The sequence below is a fragment of the Mauremys reevesii genome, linkage group 9 (genome assembly GCF_016161935.1).
Source record: "Mauremys reevesii isolate NIE-2019 linkage group 9, ASM1616193v1, whole genome shotgun sequence".
Taxonomy (NCBI): Eukaryota; Metazoa; Chordata; order Testudines; family Geoemydidae; genus Mauremys; species Mauremys reevesii.
Genome location: NC_052631.1, coordinates 48,307,460 through 48,322,710, shown reverse-complemented (window position 1 = coordinate 48,322,710; position 15,251 = coordinate 48,307,460). Strand labels below are relative to the sequence as shown.

The 15,251-nt window shown below is 44.2% G+C and overlaps 1 protein-coding gene across 7 annotated transcripts in view; it reads right to left on the bottom strand.

Moving 5' to 3' along the window:
• Window positions 1-7,807: 7,807 nt before the first annotated feature.
• Window positions 7,808-15,251, bottom strand: part of STAG1 (stromal antigen 1) — a 356,975-nt gene continuing 349,531 nt past the window's right edge. For all 7 annotated transcript variants that reach the window (XM_039487594.1, XM_039487595.1, XM_039487599.1 and 4 more), the window contains 3 exons: window positions 11,820-11,934; window positions 10,149-10,229; window positions 7,808-10,057 (listed from right to left, as the gene is read on the bottom strand). In XM_039487594.1, the coding sequence (XP_039343528.1) occupies window positions 10,034-10,057; window positions 10,149-10,229; window positions 11,820-11,934 (220 nt within the window). In that variant the 3' untranslated portion in view covers window positions 7,808-10,033. The remainder of the gene's footprint in view (window positions 10,058-10,148; window positions 10,230-11,819; window positions 11,935-15,251) is intronic.

Below are 15,251 nucleotides of genomic sequence, written 5' to 3'. Positions count from 1 at the left end.
CTAAACAACATGCCTCTTTCCAGTGATGGCTGCTAAGGTAATCATATGAAACTTGGGCTTGCATATGAACTGATTGGGATGACACAGGTACAAGACTGGTCTCCATCTGCCCTTCTTCTTGGGTACAAGAAAATACATGGAATAGAACCATGCACCCTGGTAAGTCATTGTAATGGGTTCTATTGCTCCCTGTTGTAGAAGAGAGTCCACCTCTAGGGCGAGGATACTGTTATAGGAATGGTCTCTGAGGTGGGGTCAGGACATGGATGAGTAGCATCATGAACTAGCTTGTATAGCCATGTTGAATCACATCCAGGACCCACTTGTCCATTGCTTTCACAGTCTAAGCATAGGCGCCGACTGTGTGCGTGCTCCAGGGCTGAAGCACCCATGGGAAAAAATTAGCTGGTGTGCACCAGCAGCCAATCTCCCCCCATTTCTTCCCTTGAGCATGCTGCATTCCTGCTCCTCTCCCTCCCTCCCAGCACTTCTGCCTGCCACCAAACAGCTGTTTGGCGGTGCTCCGGGAGGGAGGGAGAGGAGCGGGGACACAGCACACTCGGGGGGAAGAGGCGGGGAAGAGGCAGGGATGTGGGGCTTGGGGAAGGGGGTGGAATGGGGGCAGGGTGGAGGCAGAGCAGGGGTGGGGACTTGGGGGAGGGGTGGAGTGGGTCGGGGCTGGGAGAAGAGGGGGTCGAGCACCCATCGTTGGGAGCAGAAGTCGGCGCCTATGAGGTGTACAGGGAGAGGCAAGGTGTTGGTGGCTCTCTAGGTGTACTCAGAAATATTGCTTTTGCAAAGACTGAGCATGAGATGTTGAAGGCTATGAGGAGGGGCCTGGAGGATGGGACCATTGGGTCTTCTGTTACTTGTGAGGAGGCTCAGGGCTGTTGATAGAAGAATTGAGGAATTCTGAATCATTCTGTCGGTGGCAGGTGGTAGAACTTCCACTTTGGTGTTGGTGTGTAAATACCCAACAATTGTAAACTGGTTCTGGAATCCTTGAGGGAGTGGAAGGAATCACTGGTCTTCTGATTGAAGAGATGGGACTCATTGAAAGAGAGATCCTCTATGGAATTCTGCACTTCCTGGGGGGAACCAGAAGAATGTAGACACAATTTCCTCCTCATGATGATCCCCATAGTCATCTTGCATGAAGCGGTGTCCGCGATTTCCACAGTGGCCTGGAGCGTCATCCTCACAACCAATTTGCCCTTCTCTAAGATAGCCTGGAAACAGGCACAATGCTGCTGGGGAAGCTTGTCTGCAAAGTCTGCCAGCTTGCTGCAAGTAAGGAAGTAGTATTTAGTGCCAGGTAATTGGAAATCCGGAATTGAAAGCTGACCGAGAAGACTTTGGACCCAGAAGGTCCAGACATTTACCCTCCTGGTTTGCAGGGATGGAGTGTGGGTGTTGCTGCCTGACCTGCTCCATCACTGCTTATTTCACAAGGGAATTGGTTGCGGGGGTGAGAGAACAGAAACTCAGACCCCTTCACTGGTACACAGTATCTCTTCTCTGCCCCCTAGGGTGTGGGTGCACAAGTGGCAAGGGTGTGCCAGACAGTCTGAGTGAGTTGCAGAATAGCATTGTTGATCAGTAGAGCCACTCTAGTTGGTTCTGAGGCATGCAAGATGTCAACAAGCTGATGCTGTTTGTCCTGTACCTTCTCCAGTGGAACGTAGAGGGCCTCAGCCACCCTGCGTAAGAGATCCTGGAACTGGTGGTAGTCATCCAGGGGCAAGAAGGAATGAAAGACACTGTGGCATATGGAGACAACGAAGGGAACTGCACCTGTTCTGGCAGTACTGTTGGAGCCAGTCTGAGCAGTTCATCCTCCAACACCTGTTCCAAATGCCTATGCAAGGATGTCCAACAAGGAGAGATGACGGACTCTTCCCTGGCTGAATGGGAAGGTTCCAAAGGTGGATACTAAGACCAGGACTCCCACTACGGCCAAGGAGACAGATCCATCAGATGGTGCAGAGGGCCCCAAGGAGCAGGGTACTAGTGACTCCTTTGTTGGGGAAACAGAGGGTATTGCCACTATGTTGGCAGAACCTTTGGATATTTGTATATATGGTAGGGGAGGGGCAGTCCCTGCCTTCCATCTGAATCTTACCATGCCGAGAAATCGGATTCCGGTTCAAACAGCGGTACCATTGGAACCGGTGGAACCATATGAGCCATAGAGAAGTGGGCAGAAACACGAACTCAAGTAGGTAAGTCCAGGGTAGGAGAGCGTACCTCTTCAGGCACCAGCTGAAGCGGAAAACGTGGAGACCATGCCTCCAAAGCAAAGATTTCATGAGGCTTGGGCACCAACTCTAGCCTCCATGGTGTCAAGAGTATGCATTCCACAGCCAAAACCAGAGCAGAACAGAGAACTGCTTTGGAACTGAAGGTTCCCTTGACTTAGGGGTGCAGACTTGGAAGGCATACATGGCTCGATGGACAGAACCGGTGAGTCTGGTGGTCTATGCAACTTCTTGTTGTGCTTGTGAGCTTTAGAACACACCGCTTCTCCATGGCTGGAACTTGAGGAAGGTGCATTGTCTTTCTTGGGCCTGGAGGAAGACTTAGTGCCATGCTTAATGACTAGGCCCCGGCACAGAGTCCCTAGTACTAATACTGGTGGAACCAGACTGGGTCTCAGTGGTAGAAGGCACATGCCTGGGTTTTTCAGGACAATGTATGGGGGGATTCCCTGACCTGGGTCCCCACTGCGACCTTATGACAACCTCTGTGAGGTTCTTCTTGAGGCAGAGAGCCAGGCCTTCCCAGGTATGGCTTGGGAAGGAGAGGCAGATACTGCACCTGGATGCAATGTGGGCTTCTCTCAAGCAGTAAAAGCAGCATTGACCAAGAACGAGCACAGGCAGGAAGTGCAGATCTTGATTCCCGGCATCTTCGGCATAATCTAGAACCCAGGTGTGTGTGTGTGGGGGGGGGGGAGGGGAGATTGGGGGTGGGGAAGTGGAGGAGGGACCGTCAAAAAAGGCATCCCAAAGTCCTAAAACAACTACTACTAAAACTACAGTAAAACAACAACAAAAATTAACTATTGTGACAAAGTTCCTCCTCTACCTTGGTGGATCCTGCGCTTATTGGCGGATTCGCTCGCCTCACAGATTTACCTTGTGAGTCAGGAAACAGCCCAGAGACCTTCCCCTCTGGTAGAAGCCACAGTCCAGGTCAATTCCTCCTGTGTTTGATCAGAAGTTGGGAGGTTTGAGGGGAACCCGGGCCCGCCCTCTACTCCGGGTTCCAGCCCAGGGCCCTGTGGACTGCAGCTGTCTAGAATGCCTCCTGGTACAGCTGTGCGGCAGCTACGAATCCCTGGGCTACTTCACCATGGCCTCCTCCCAACACCTTCTTTGTCCTCACCACCCGACCTTCCTCCTGATGTCTGATAACACTTGTACTTCTCAGTCCTCCAGCAGTATGTCTACTCACTGTCAGCTTCTTGCACGCCTCTTGCTCCCAGTTCCTCGCACACACTCTCTCTCCTCTGGCTCCCTCTAGCCTGACTGGAGTGAGCCCTTTTATAGCATCAGAGGGGCCTTAATTAGAGTCAGGTGCGTAACAGCCTCACCTGACTCTTAGCAGGTTAATTGGAGTCAGGTGTTCTCATTAGCCTGGAGCAGCCCCTGCTCTGGTCACTCAGGGAACAGAAAACTGCTTATCCATTGGCCAGTATATCTCCCTTCTACTACTCTGCTGTTCCCAACTGGCCTGGGTCTATCACACTATGTACAATACTAAAAACTGGCTTTTTTTTTTAAATGCGTCACAGAGAGATGAGAGTAGAAGCTCTGACTGGAACATGCGGAGAAACTTCCTCTACACTCGCTGCCTGTTGTACAAGAGGAATGTCTGAGAGTAGCAATGGACAGTGTGGGCCCTTTGCCACATACCACCCAAAGGGGGAAGAAATATATATTGGTGGTGGTGGATTTTGCCACCAGATATCCTGAGGCAGTAGCTCTAACACTGAGGCAGACGGAGAACCAGTAATTTAATATGTACAGAGGTTCAGAAGAGAGTTAAAACACATGATGGGGGATACACTTGCTGACTCATAAAATCATTACAGAAGGACACAGCCACTTCCCAGCTGACCCTACAGTGCCACTGGCAAGATGAAGGAACAAATTTGTTCAGAAGTACAAAACATGTTAGACCTGGAAGTAATTAAAGAGTCTGACAGCTATTGGGCATTACCTGTTGGCATGGTCCTTAAGAAAGATAACACTGTAAAGCTTTGTGTTAATTATAGAAAACTCAGTCCTGTCACAGTACCAGATGTATGTCCCAGGCCTAGAACTGATGACATACAGGACATTTTGAGCAAAGCTAAATATCTCAGCTCTTTGAATTTAACTAGAAGTTACTGGCAAATTCCTTTAGATAAGGAAGCACAGAAAAAATTTGCTTTCATCACTGATATGGGACTCTGAGTTCAAAATGTTGCCATTTTGTTTAGTTAATGCAGGAGCCACTTTTCAGAGGCTGGTCAACCAAGTGTGAAATTATTTTCAGAATTTTGCAAGGGCATATGTCAGCGACATTGCAGTGTTTAGCAACACTTGGTCTGATCACAAAAAAAATTTGGAAATTGTGCTGTCAAAGCTCAAAAAGGCAGGCCTAACCATAAAATCCTCTACGCGTAAAACTGAGGCAGCCAGAATTCCTTATTTGGGACACCAAGTAGGTGGATGTCAAATATCCCCGGATCCCATGAAAGTTGAAGGCACTGTAAATTGGTCTGCAATCCCAAACTAAAAATCAGGTCCAATTTTTCATAGGACTGGTAGACTATTACAGAAAGTTTGTGTGTGGATTTAATGACATATCTGCAATCACAGATCTATGTAAAAAGACTGAGCCTAACAAAGTAGTATGGACAAAGACATGTCAAGAGGGTTTTGATAAGGTAAAGAAAAATCTTGTCTGGAAAGCTTTTTCTCGCTAGTCTAGCTTTTGACGAAGTGTCTGAACTGTGTACAGATGCTTCAGACACTGATATGCAAACTGTGTATATAAAGAGAAAAGAAACGATGGTGGAAGATGCCTTGTCCAGGAAAGAGGGCCCTGACCTGCTGCCTCCAGGTCAGCCAATAGCTAATCCTACTGCAGCTTTTTAAGGGAGGTGAGATGGAATGTACCTCTGTATTCACACCCTACATGCTGTTGTAATAATCTCTGTACAAAGTATGACTTGTAAGGTATCATTTGAAAATTCTTAATTTGCTGGTCAGTATTGTCCTGGTAAAATACATGTGGCAACATTATATGTGAAGTTACAAGTCTCCCCTCTCTGATGTTAACAACACATGATCCAAACCCCACAGCTCTGCCCAAGCAGAAGTCAGGTCTGTCCTAAATAAAGGAAGGAATGTGTGCTTGCCTTAATTTGCATTTAAGCAGTAAACAGGATCATCAAGCAGAGACAGAAAACAAAGGAAAATTGAACAGGAAAAAAAACCGAGCAGGGAACATTCTTCCACATAGACTTTTTGTCTCCTGGATCTCAGCTGGAAATGTTTTTCAAGAGGGACTGAAAGTAGAAAAAGGAGGGACAAACACCCCAGAGATTCCCCACTCCTTTTCAAAGTTCAGGGATGACACAGCCCCCCACTAGTCTGGATTGTACTGCGGTATGTCACACCCGGAATGTGGTCACTTGGGCTGTTATTATTTATCTGTAGGGGCCTACCAAATTCATGGTCCATTTTTGGTCAATTTCACAGTCATAAGTTTTTTAAAAATAATAAATTTCATGATTTCAGCTATTTAAATCTGAAATTTCAGTGTTGTAATTGTAGGGATCCTGACCCAAAAAGGAGTTGGCGAGGGGGAGGGGGGGAGAAGTTGCAAGGTTATTGTAGTGGGGGTTGCAGTATTGCTACCCTTACTTCTGCACTGCTGCTGGTGGCAGCATCAGCACAGAAGTAAGGAAGGCATGGTATGGTATTGCAACCTTTTGTTCTGCACTGCTGCTGGTGGCATACTGCCTTCAGAGCTGGACGCCCGGCCAACAGCCGTTGCTTTCCAGCTGCCTAGCTCTGAAGGCAGAGCAGAAGTAAGGATGGAAATATTGCGACCCTCCCCAAAAATAACCTTGCGACCCCTCTGCAATTCCCTTTTGGGTCAGGATCCCCAATTTGAGAAACACTGGTCTCCCCCGTGAAATCTGTATAGTATAGAGTAAAAGCACACAAAAGACCAGATTTCATGGGGGGAGACCACACTTCACGGTCCGTGATGCGTTTTTCATGGCCGTGAATTTGGTAGTGCCCTATATATCTGGCATAAATGTATGTGCAGACACCATACGTGACAATAATTCTGTCTGAAATTTATAAATAAGAAAATTGATTAAGCCTAAATTGGGTGGATTTGTGACTCAGTTCCCAACTTTTACCTCCCACCAGGTCAGAAAGCAAGGAAGAGAGAATGACTCTGTAGTCCAATGGTTAGGGTACCCACCTAGGAGGTGGAAGACACTGGGCTCAGTCACCATGCTCCCATCATTATTTCATTATTTATCAAAACTGGAACATCATCAATGGAAGAGACTTGTGAGAAATGTCCTCCACATCAGAACAGTCCAGAGCTCAGTGGTTAGAGCACCCTCCTGAGAGACAGATGTCTGTTCAAATTCTTTCACCTCTCCTTTGGCAGAGAGGGGGAATTGACCCTGGGTCTTGCACATCCCAGGCCAGTGCTCTAAATCACTGGATTAAAAGGTATAAGGTGGGTACCACCTCCTCCCCACCTTCCCCTCCCGTGTGCATAGAATGAGGCAGGTGCTTAACTCATTTCCACAAGAAATGCTTATGTGCCTAAGCTGCCTGACTCCAAGTAGCTTGTTTCCATTTGTGACTCACTAGCAGAGATAGGTGCCTCTCTCCATGAGAAAGGCGAGGCTTAGCATGTACCCTTATCATCATCTCCCACTGGCCAGCTCAGGCAGCTCCCTGCCCCGTGTGCTGGCTTTTGTGGATCACATTCTAAGGCTCCTATCTCTCCCTATTCATTGTATAGGAAGTCTAGCTCAGGCTATGTGGACTGCAGTGGTGTTCCTGTGATTTGCTAGGCATCATGCTGCGTAGTATTGCAATGTCCAAGTCCCTTTGTAGATCCAGGCCAGAGAGGTGATGCAACATGAGCAAGATCACCCAACCTGCTAATGGCAGACCTAGAATAAAATGCAGGTCCCTTGAATCTTAGCTCAGTGCACTACCAGTTCAACCAATTATCTTTGAGAACCAGTAACAGCAGATACCTCAGAAAGTTCTCCCTGACACTGTAGAAGTGAGTACATTCACAGCTAGCATTGGTGAAAGTCATGCCAGATTTTCAGACTCTCAGTAGCAGTGGAAGAGACATCAGTGACTTTGGTAAATCTTTAGCACAAACTCCAGCCTATTGGAATGTTAAACCTTTTTATTTCTGAATCATTCCTGTACTCTACCTACATGGTTACTTAAAGCTCAAGTGGAAGGAGTGTAATTCACCTGAAATGTGTCTTTGAATCATGGCAAAGACATTGCTGTTCTCTAATGTGAAAGCCTGTAATAGTTCAAAATTCCCATCAGATTTACTGCAAACAACAAATAAACACAAATCTCCTTTACCCTGAGACCTGAGCATGAGCAATAGCCACATGGAGTCTGGAAAGGGATTTGGGACTTAAAGGGAAAGCTGCCTTTCAACCTTAACTTTGGGAATGTTCTGCGATGACTGGTCAGATGCTATTTTAAAATGATGTATGGCGAAGAGGATGCTCACCACACACACATGACTTTGAATAGTTTATTAAAGGAAAGGTGAAGCATCAGTTTTAAATTGTACAAAAAGGAAAAAAAAATCTCATATTGTAAATGTACAATTTACAGAATTACTAGCAAAACCAATCAAGGAGACACTCTTAATACAAAAAACCTATTGACTGCAAACTGAACTGGAAACCATTGGAGGGGCCGTCCAAGTGATCTTTGTTGTGTTATACAGTAGTCTACAATCTATAACTCAGGGTTCAATTTTCCACACAGAGGACTGTGAAGCACGAGGTTTGTCTGTGACTATGACTCAAACCATGCAGCATTTATTATGCTACTATGCTCACAGAACTACAGTGCTGACATGATAATGCAGCCATTCCTGCCCACCCTGTACCCCCTGGGGGTAACCTGCACCCTAGTTATAAAGAAATGATCCAGCAACCTCAGAGGCTGTTGCAATAGTCACCCATCTACACTTGAGGAATGGCTGAATTACCAAGTTAAACATTTTTGGCAACCAAGTCTTTCTAAGAACTGTACACATTGAGAAAAATCTCAGCTGTTAAAAGAATGAAAAGAATGATTTGTTTTTCCCTCAGTTGTTTTTCCCTCCCCAAAGGTAAGTACTAGGTGTACATGTTGTTTTTTTCCAAATGACTTTGTAAAAGAGAAAGCTCCATGATAACTTTGCAGTTGCTAATAAAAGCAACTCTAAACCTGCTGTGCTTGAAGTGGGTCAATATGCTTTGCATCTCAAATGCTAACATTCAAACTCAGAAAGGAAGATTAACGTTTTGGTGCTAATTTTCAGAGGTGCTTTAGTCTGTGGGAGTTGTGGGTGCTCAGCACCTCTGAATATCAGGCCAGTTTTAAACTACAGTAGCAGCTACTAGGCAGAGTCATAAAATCTAAGCATAATGAGATTCCAAATCATTGAAGACACTGAAAATCTCTTATTACAATGAATTAGCTGAGAACTTTTTGGGTTTTCTTTACTTTTTTGAAAAACTGTATTTTTTCAAAGAATTACTCTTAATATGCACAGTTAACACTGAAAATGTAGCTGTATTCCATTGTAAGCTTAAGAACTTCACCATCTAAGCACAAATTTCTATGCAGCACATACAGTACTTCTAACTGGCAAAATTAATTTACAAAAATAGCACAAAAGGGTATTTGCGGCATGGAAAGTAGACATTTTTATATGGTACAGTTAAAATTGCTTTTAGAATGCTAAAGCGATTCCTTTCCCCCCCCTTGATCTATTTTATATAGGAAAGTTGCTGTTTATGTACCTTGGATTGGCAGGGCACGAAATAGGTAGTAAAAACAGCAAAGTGACTACTTGAGAACCATTTGTGTGTTTTACTGAGAATACTTTATTTGCTGGTATAAGTTGCTAAAAATGCACAGAGCAAGTACCAATAGAAAATGTACTGTTTTTGTGTCCCCTAGTGCTATATAAAATGAATGTTACACAGCATCTGTTGGAAAAGTGGCTTCATGGACATCTCTTATTTTATGCCCCATTATAAATAAAAATAAATCTTCTCAAGAGTATAAAATCTGGGTTTATCATATCAGAATCTGACTTTTTTGGCAGAGATGCACTTCATTAGAATTCTAACTTCTTTTGTAAGAGTGTTCTGCTCTTTTCAATGCCTATGAGAGGATATACACGTACCATACTGTTAATCAAATCCAGTGTGTTTAAAAACACATTTTTGCAGCCAGGATGACCTGCTTATAGCATCATTGCTAGTCAGTCGCTGACAGGCATAGGTTTAATAAAAATGGCTAGCTTTTAAAACATAAAAAGGCAAATGTTAAAACAGTTTTAAATTGTACAGCAGAAAAATAAAGTTAAAAAGTTTTTTGTTTTCATTCAATGTTTTCAGAAAACATGTGTAGAACAGTGTTTATTTTGACAGCTGTCTTAACAATTTAAAACTCCCTTCCCATCCAGAAAAAAAACATCTGTATAAGGACAGTCAAGAACAGGGATACAAATGATTCTTTTAGGTCAGCCTTTCTGAGGTGATTGGATTGGCCAACATTCCTTTGTATCATTAAGAAGGTCCTCTTCTCCTCTTTCACTACAAAATGGGATTGACCTTATTCATTTGGTTAAAAATCAAACCATATCACATCAAAAATGTGGTTTTCATACAAGCTATCACAGTATATAGGCCTCTAGCTCTAAACAATAGAGTTCCAAATTTGTAAAATGTCTTCCCCAGACTTCAGAACATAGGCATTCCAAATCCCTAGAAAAATGATTAAAAAACATCAGTTAACTTTGGAGGCAAAATAAAAAAACCTCAAACAAATGGCAAACAATGCTAAATAAAGTCTTACTGAATCGTCCTCAATGATAGCTGCAGAGTCAAAGAAGTCCGGCCTCAATTCAGCTCGTTCTCGTCGGTTTCTTGAAGGTGGCTGGAAGAAGAAGTCATTTATTGAATTGCTCTCTATATTGAGGTAAGACTAGTTCCTCATTTAGAGTAACATACTATGTTCATGTCACATAAAATAAAAGTACGTACAGGATACATACAATATACAGAAGCACGTTAGTGGCTTCTTCTGGTGAGGTGGGTTTGGCAAGGATTTCTAGATACTAAAGCCACGTCTACACTATAGGCACTACTGCAGCACAGCTATGGCACTGTTGTGAATTCTTCCATCAATCTTGCTGCGTCTTCACCAGGGGTTAGGTTGGGATAGCTACAGTGCTTAGGCGTGTGAATTTTTCATACCCTGGAGCGCCATAGCTATGTTGACCTAACTGCTAAGCTTAGACCAGGCCTAATATAGGCCACAATGCATGTAGGTACTTAAGCACACACTTACCTTCAAGTATGTGCTTAACTCCAGTTGTTTCCTATCTGATTTAAGCATGTGCTTAACTTTAAGCACTTATGTGCTCATGTGCTCTTCCTGAATAGGGGTGCTTTCCAGAATCAGGGCCATAGACTGGGCTTCATGAAACTCTCTGGTACTCTTCACTTCTAAGATTTACCTTTCTCGCATGCCAGTCCAGCTTTGAAATTGGAGTGCAACTATAGTAAATAAATCTGACTTTTGAAAAAGGCCTCAATACAGTGTAGTCTGTGTTAGGGAATATTTGTTCCCTTTGGGCTATTCAAGTCAATGGGAGTTTTCAACTAACCTGAATGGGACCTGGATCAAACCCTTTGTCTCCTCTCTTATTGGATTACCCATAAAAAAGTGATTTAAAAAAAAACAACCTTGCAGGATGCTAGGAGTGCTAACAGCTGCTAAGCCTTCTGAGGCAGCAACTAAATTGTTAATGACATCCCTGCAGAAAAGCAGAGCTCTTAGGACCCAACCTTACAACACGCTGAACGCTCAAAGTTGGACACGTAACTTCAAACACCCAAGATTGAAAATTTGGCCTACGATTATTTAGGATGGATAGGATAAGAGGAGCTTGGCTGAGGTATGCAAATGTACAGCGAAAGCTGATCTGTCCTTCCTTTCCCCATTTTGCATAAAACGAACCAACCACATTCAAAATTAAAATTACAGTAAATTCCGAATCCGTAAAAGAAAATACTAGGCAGTACGTAGCCAGCCAGTACTGTGACAAGAGGTCACTGAGGCAAATGCAGTTACTGGATTTAAAAAAAGACCATTTGTACGACTGAGGCACTTGTACTGCTACTACTATGAATAATTAGCCACCCATCACAACAATACAAGGGAAATTATATCTCATGCTTTGGGGTATAAGCAGATCTCCTATTAGGAAAGAATGTTCTCACAACTGGTGAATAGCATATTACACTGGAAGGAGCTGTGGTTGAATAACAGTTCCTGCGTTTCTATGATTAGGGATCAGTGGGGTCCGCACTTACAGTTGATGGCCCTCCAATCTCCTCCCTCAATCAGGTGCTCAAAAAACTGGAAGGCAGGCAGACCATTTTGGGAAGCTGTTTTTGTAGTTTCCTACCCTCTAACTATCCTGACCCATTTAAAACTTGTTAATACTCAGGCCTTACTGACCAGATCAATGACCATGGTGTCTTCAAATTCCTCATTCATATCCTCTAGCTGACCTCGTGAGGACATCATTACATCTTCAAAGATGGGCTCAGCATCATCCTCCATTAGACCCCGTCTGATTATTAAAGAGAAAAAACATTGTCAAGACATTTAATATTTCCAAACATGGCTTTGTTTTCTCCTTTTTTTTTTTATTTGTAATTACTAACAACCAGCCTTCCACTCTTTGGGCTGCACATTAATACTGTTGGCTGGAAACAAAAATAACCCATTTATCATGTTATCAACTGAATGGAGATCTCAGATGTCAAAACAACTTAGCACCCTTAGAAAGACTAAGGTAAAAAGTCCTCTATAAGTGCATTGCAAACATTGAAGAAGAGGTTACTCACCTTCTGCAGTAACTATGATTTTTTGAGATGTGTGTCCCTCCACTTCAGGTGCACCTGCGTCTCGAGTCTTTGATTGAAGATTTTCAGTTAGCAGCAACTGTTCGGTGCACACATGCACCCTTTGCCACCTCATGCTGAACACTGAGACTATATAGTGGCATGTGGGTGAACCACCCTCAGTTTCTTCTTCACCCAAATGTCCCACAGAGAACAGTCTAAACAGAGGGGAAGGAGGGTGGTAATGGAGCACTCATCGGGGGACACAATTTGAAGAATTGCAGTAACTGCCTCTTCTTCAAGTAGTAGTATCCCTATGGGTGCTCCGCTTCAGGTGACTTCTGAGCAATATCCCCAGACAGAGCAAGGAGTTTAGGAAGTGAGTGCAGAACTGAAGACAGTATCAATTCTGGTGGCATGGATCAGGGTTGATGTTTCAAAAATATATGTATTGAAGCTCATGTAGCCACCCTACAAATTTCAGATTCTGAACATTCTTAAAAAATGCTGTAGATGTTACCTGTGATCTGGTCCCATGTGCTATCACCTTTGGGAGGGATGAATGCCTGCAGCATCATGGCAAGTGAGAATACATTGAGATATCCATCTTGATAGTCTCTGAGGAGAGATCTAAACCCCTTGGATCTATCTGTGAAGGAGATGAAGAGCCTAAGTGACTTTCTAAATTGCTTGGTCCTATCTAAGTAGAATGCCAAAGCTTTTCTAACATCCAGGGTATGAAAATAGGATTCCTGCAAAGAGTCACCAAGGCTCCAATCTCCCCGACATTACTGGCTGACATGATGGCTACTAAAAAGGCTGTCTTCATAGATAAAAGGAACAGAGAACTGACTGCCTTAGGTTCAAATGGCTGTCTCAAAATAGCAAGTTGAGGTCCCAGGTTGCGGTGGAGTCCCTAATCTGGGCATAGAGATTCCCCAAGCTCTTAATAAACCTAGATACAGGGTGAGCAAAAATGGAGAATCCTTCTACCAGAGGATGAAAGGCTGATATTGTGGCCAGATTAACCTTAATCAAACTAACTGATAACCCTGATTTCTTCAGATCCAACAGGTAAATCCAGGATGACTTCAAGTGTCTTCGACTCAGGCAGGAGGCAGTGAGGACAACATCAATGGAAGACTCTTCCATTTCTGCAGGTAAATAGCACAGGTTGACCTCTTTCTACTATTCAGTAACACCTGTTGTACTTCCACAGAGCAGGAGGATACTAACCCCATGAACCATGCCCTAAGGTGGAGAACCACTAGGTTGGGACGAAAAACGCGACTGGCATCCTTCGACTAGAGATGAGGAATGGTTGGAAGCCTGAATTATGGTTGGACGCTAGGTGAAATAGGTAAAAGAACTGAGCTTGTCTTGGCCAGGTTAGCACTATTAGGATAACTTTGGCTCTGTCCTGTCTCATCCTGTTCATCAAGCTTAATATCAGTGGCAATGGAGCAAACACACAGAACACTTTCTTCTAAGACAGAAGAAAGTTATTTCCCAGGGATTGGTGGCCCACACCCACTCTTGAGCAGAAGAGAGGGCACTTCCTGTTTCTGGAGGTGGCCAAGAGATCCACCATCTTTGGAATATGCTGTGGAGAACTTGGGTGTCTAGCTCCCCTTCGCAGTCCTGTGAGAAGTGCCTTTTGAGGACATTGACTGTGGTGTTCTGAACACTTGGGAGGTAGACTGCTGAAATTTGGATCTGATAAGTTATGCACTAGTTCCATAGTTTCATAGCTTTGGCACACAGGGAGAGGGATCTTGCTCCTCCCTGCTGTTAATATAGACTATGCAGGATACATTGTCCGTCATGACCCTGATTGATTCACCCTTGATGAGGGGTAAGAAATGAAGGCAAACCCTCCTGACAGCCCTGATCTTCAATAGATTGATGTGGAGACTGGTTTCCTGAGTTGTCCATCTGCCCTGAGTTGTGAGGGTACTGGGGTAGGCTCCCCATTCCAGAAGTGATATATCTGTTAAAGTCACTGATGGATCTCAGTGACAGAAAGGAACACCTGCACAGAGGTTAAGTTGATCCTTCCACCAGTCTAGGGACTTCTTCACTTGTAGAGGAACCATCACCTGTCTATACAAGTTGTCTCTGAGCCAACCCTGGAAGCAGCAGAGGTGTAGCCTTGAGTGACCGATCACAAAGGTATAAGGTGCCCTGTGTCCCAGGAGCTTGACAGTTCCTTATTGTGGTCCAAGGGCTCCTTGAATTGCCTACACCAGACCTGACAAAGTTACAAATCTGTCTAAGGGAAGGTAGTGTCAGGCTGTTAATGAGTTTAAATGCACCCCTATAAACTCTATCTTCTTAATAGAGGATGTTAATAAGGATGTTTCTACATTAAGCTGCAGACCCAACTCCAGGAACAGAGCAAGGGCTATCTGGGTGAAAGACAGCACTGCTTCACAAGAACAGCCCTTGAGTAGCCAGTTGTTGAGGTACAGAAAGACTAGGATTGCTTTTTGTTGGAGGTAAGCAGCCACTACCACCAAGAGCTTTGAGAACAACCTTGAGGCCAAGAAAAGACCAAAAGAGAACACTTGATACTGTAAATGATTCTGGCCTATAATTAAGTGTACATAATTCCTGTGTGATGGGTGTATTGTTGTACAAAAATAGGTATCTTGTAGTTCGAGGGTTGATGACCAATCCCCTTTCGCTAGTGGAAAAACAGGAGGTTACTTACCTGTAACTAGAGGTTCTTCGAGATGTGTGGTCCCTATTTGTTATCCATTGAGTATTATAAACATGTGCTATGAGTCCAGAGCCGGAGATTTTAAAAGCAGTAGGGTCTGCACACACCCTTGCTCTGCCTTATGGTTTTGTCTGAGGTGATAAAGGGCGGGAAGGACCAACCACATCCTCAGTTCCTTCTCCATTGCAAATGGAACAGATCCGCAGCAGAGGGGAAGGCAAGCGGGACTGAAATACAGATAGGGACCACACATCTTGAAGAACCTCCAGTTACATTAAAGTAACCACCTCTTCTTCTTTGAACGATGGTCCCTATTGTATT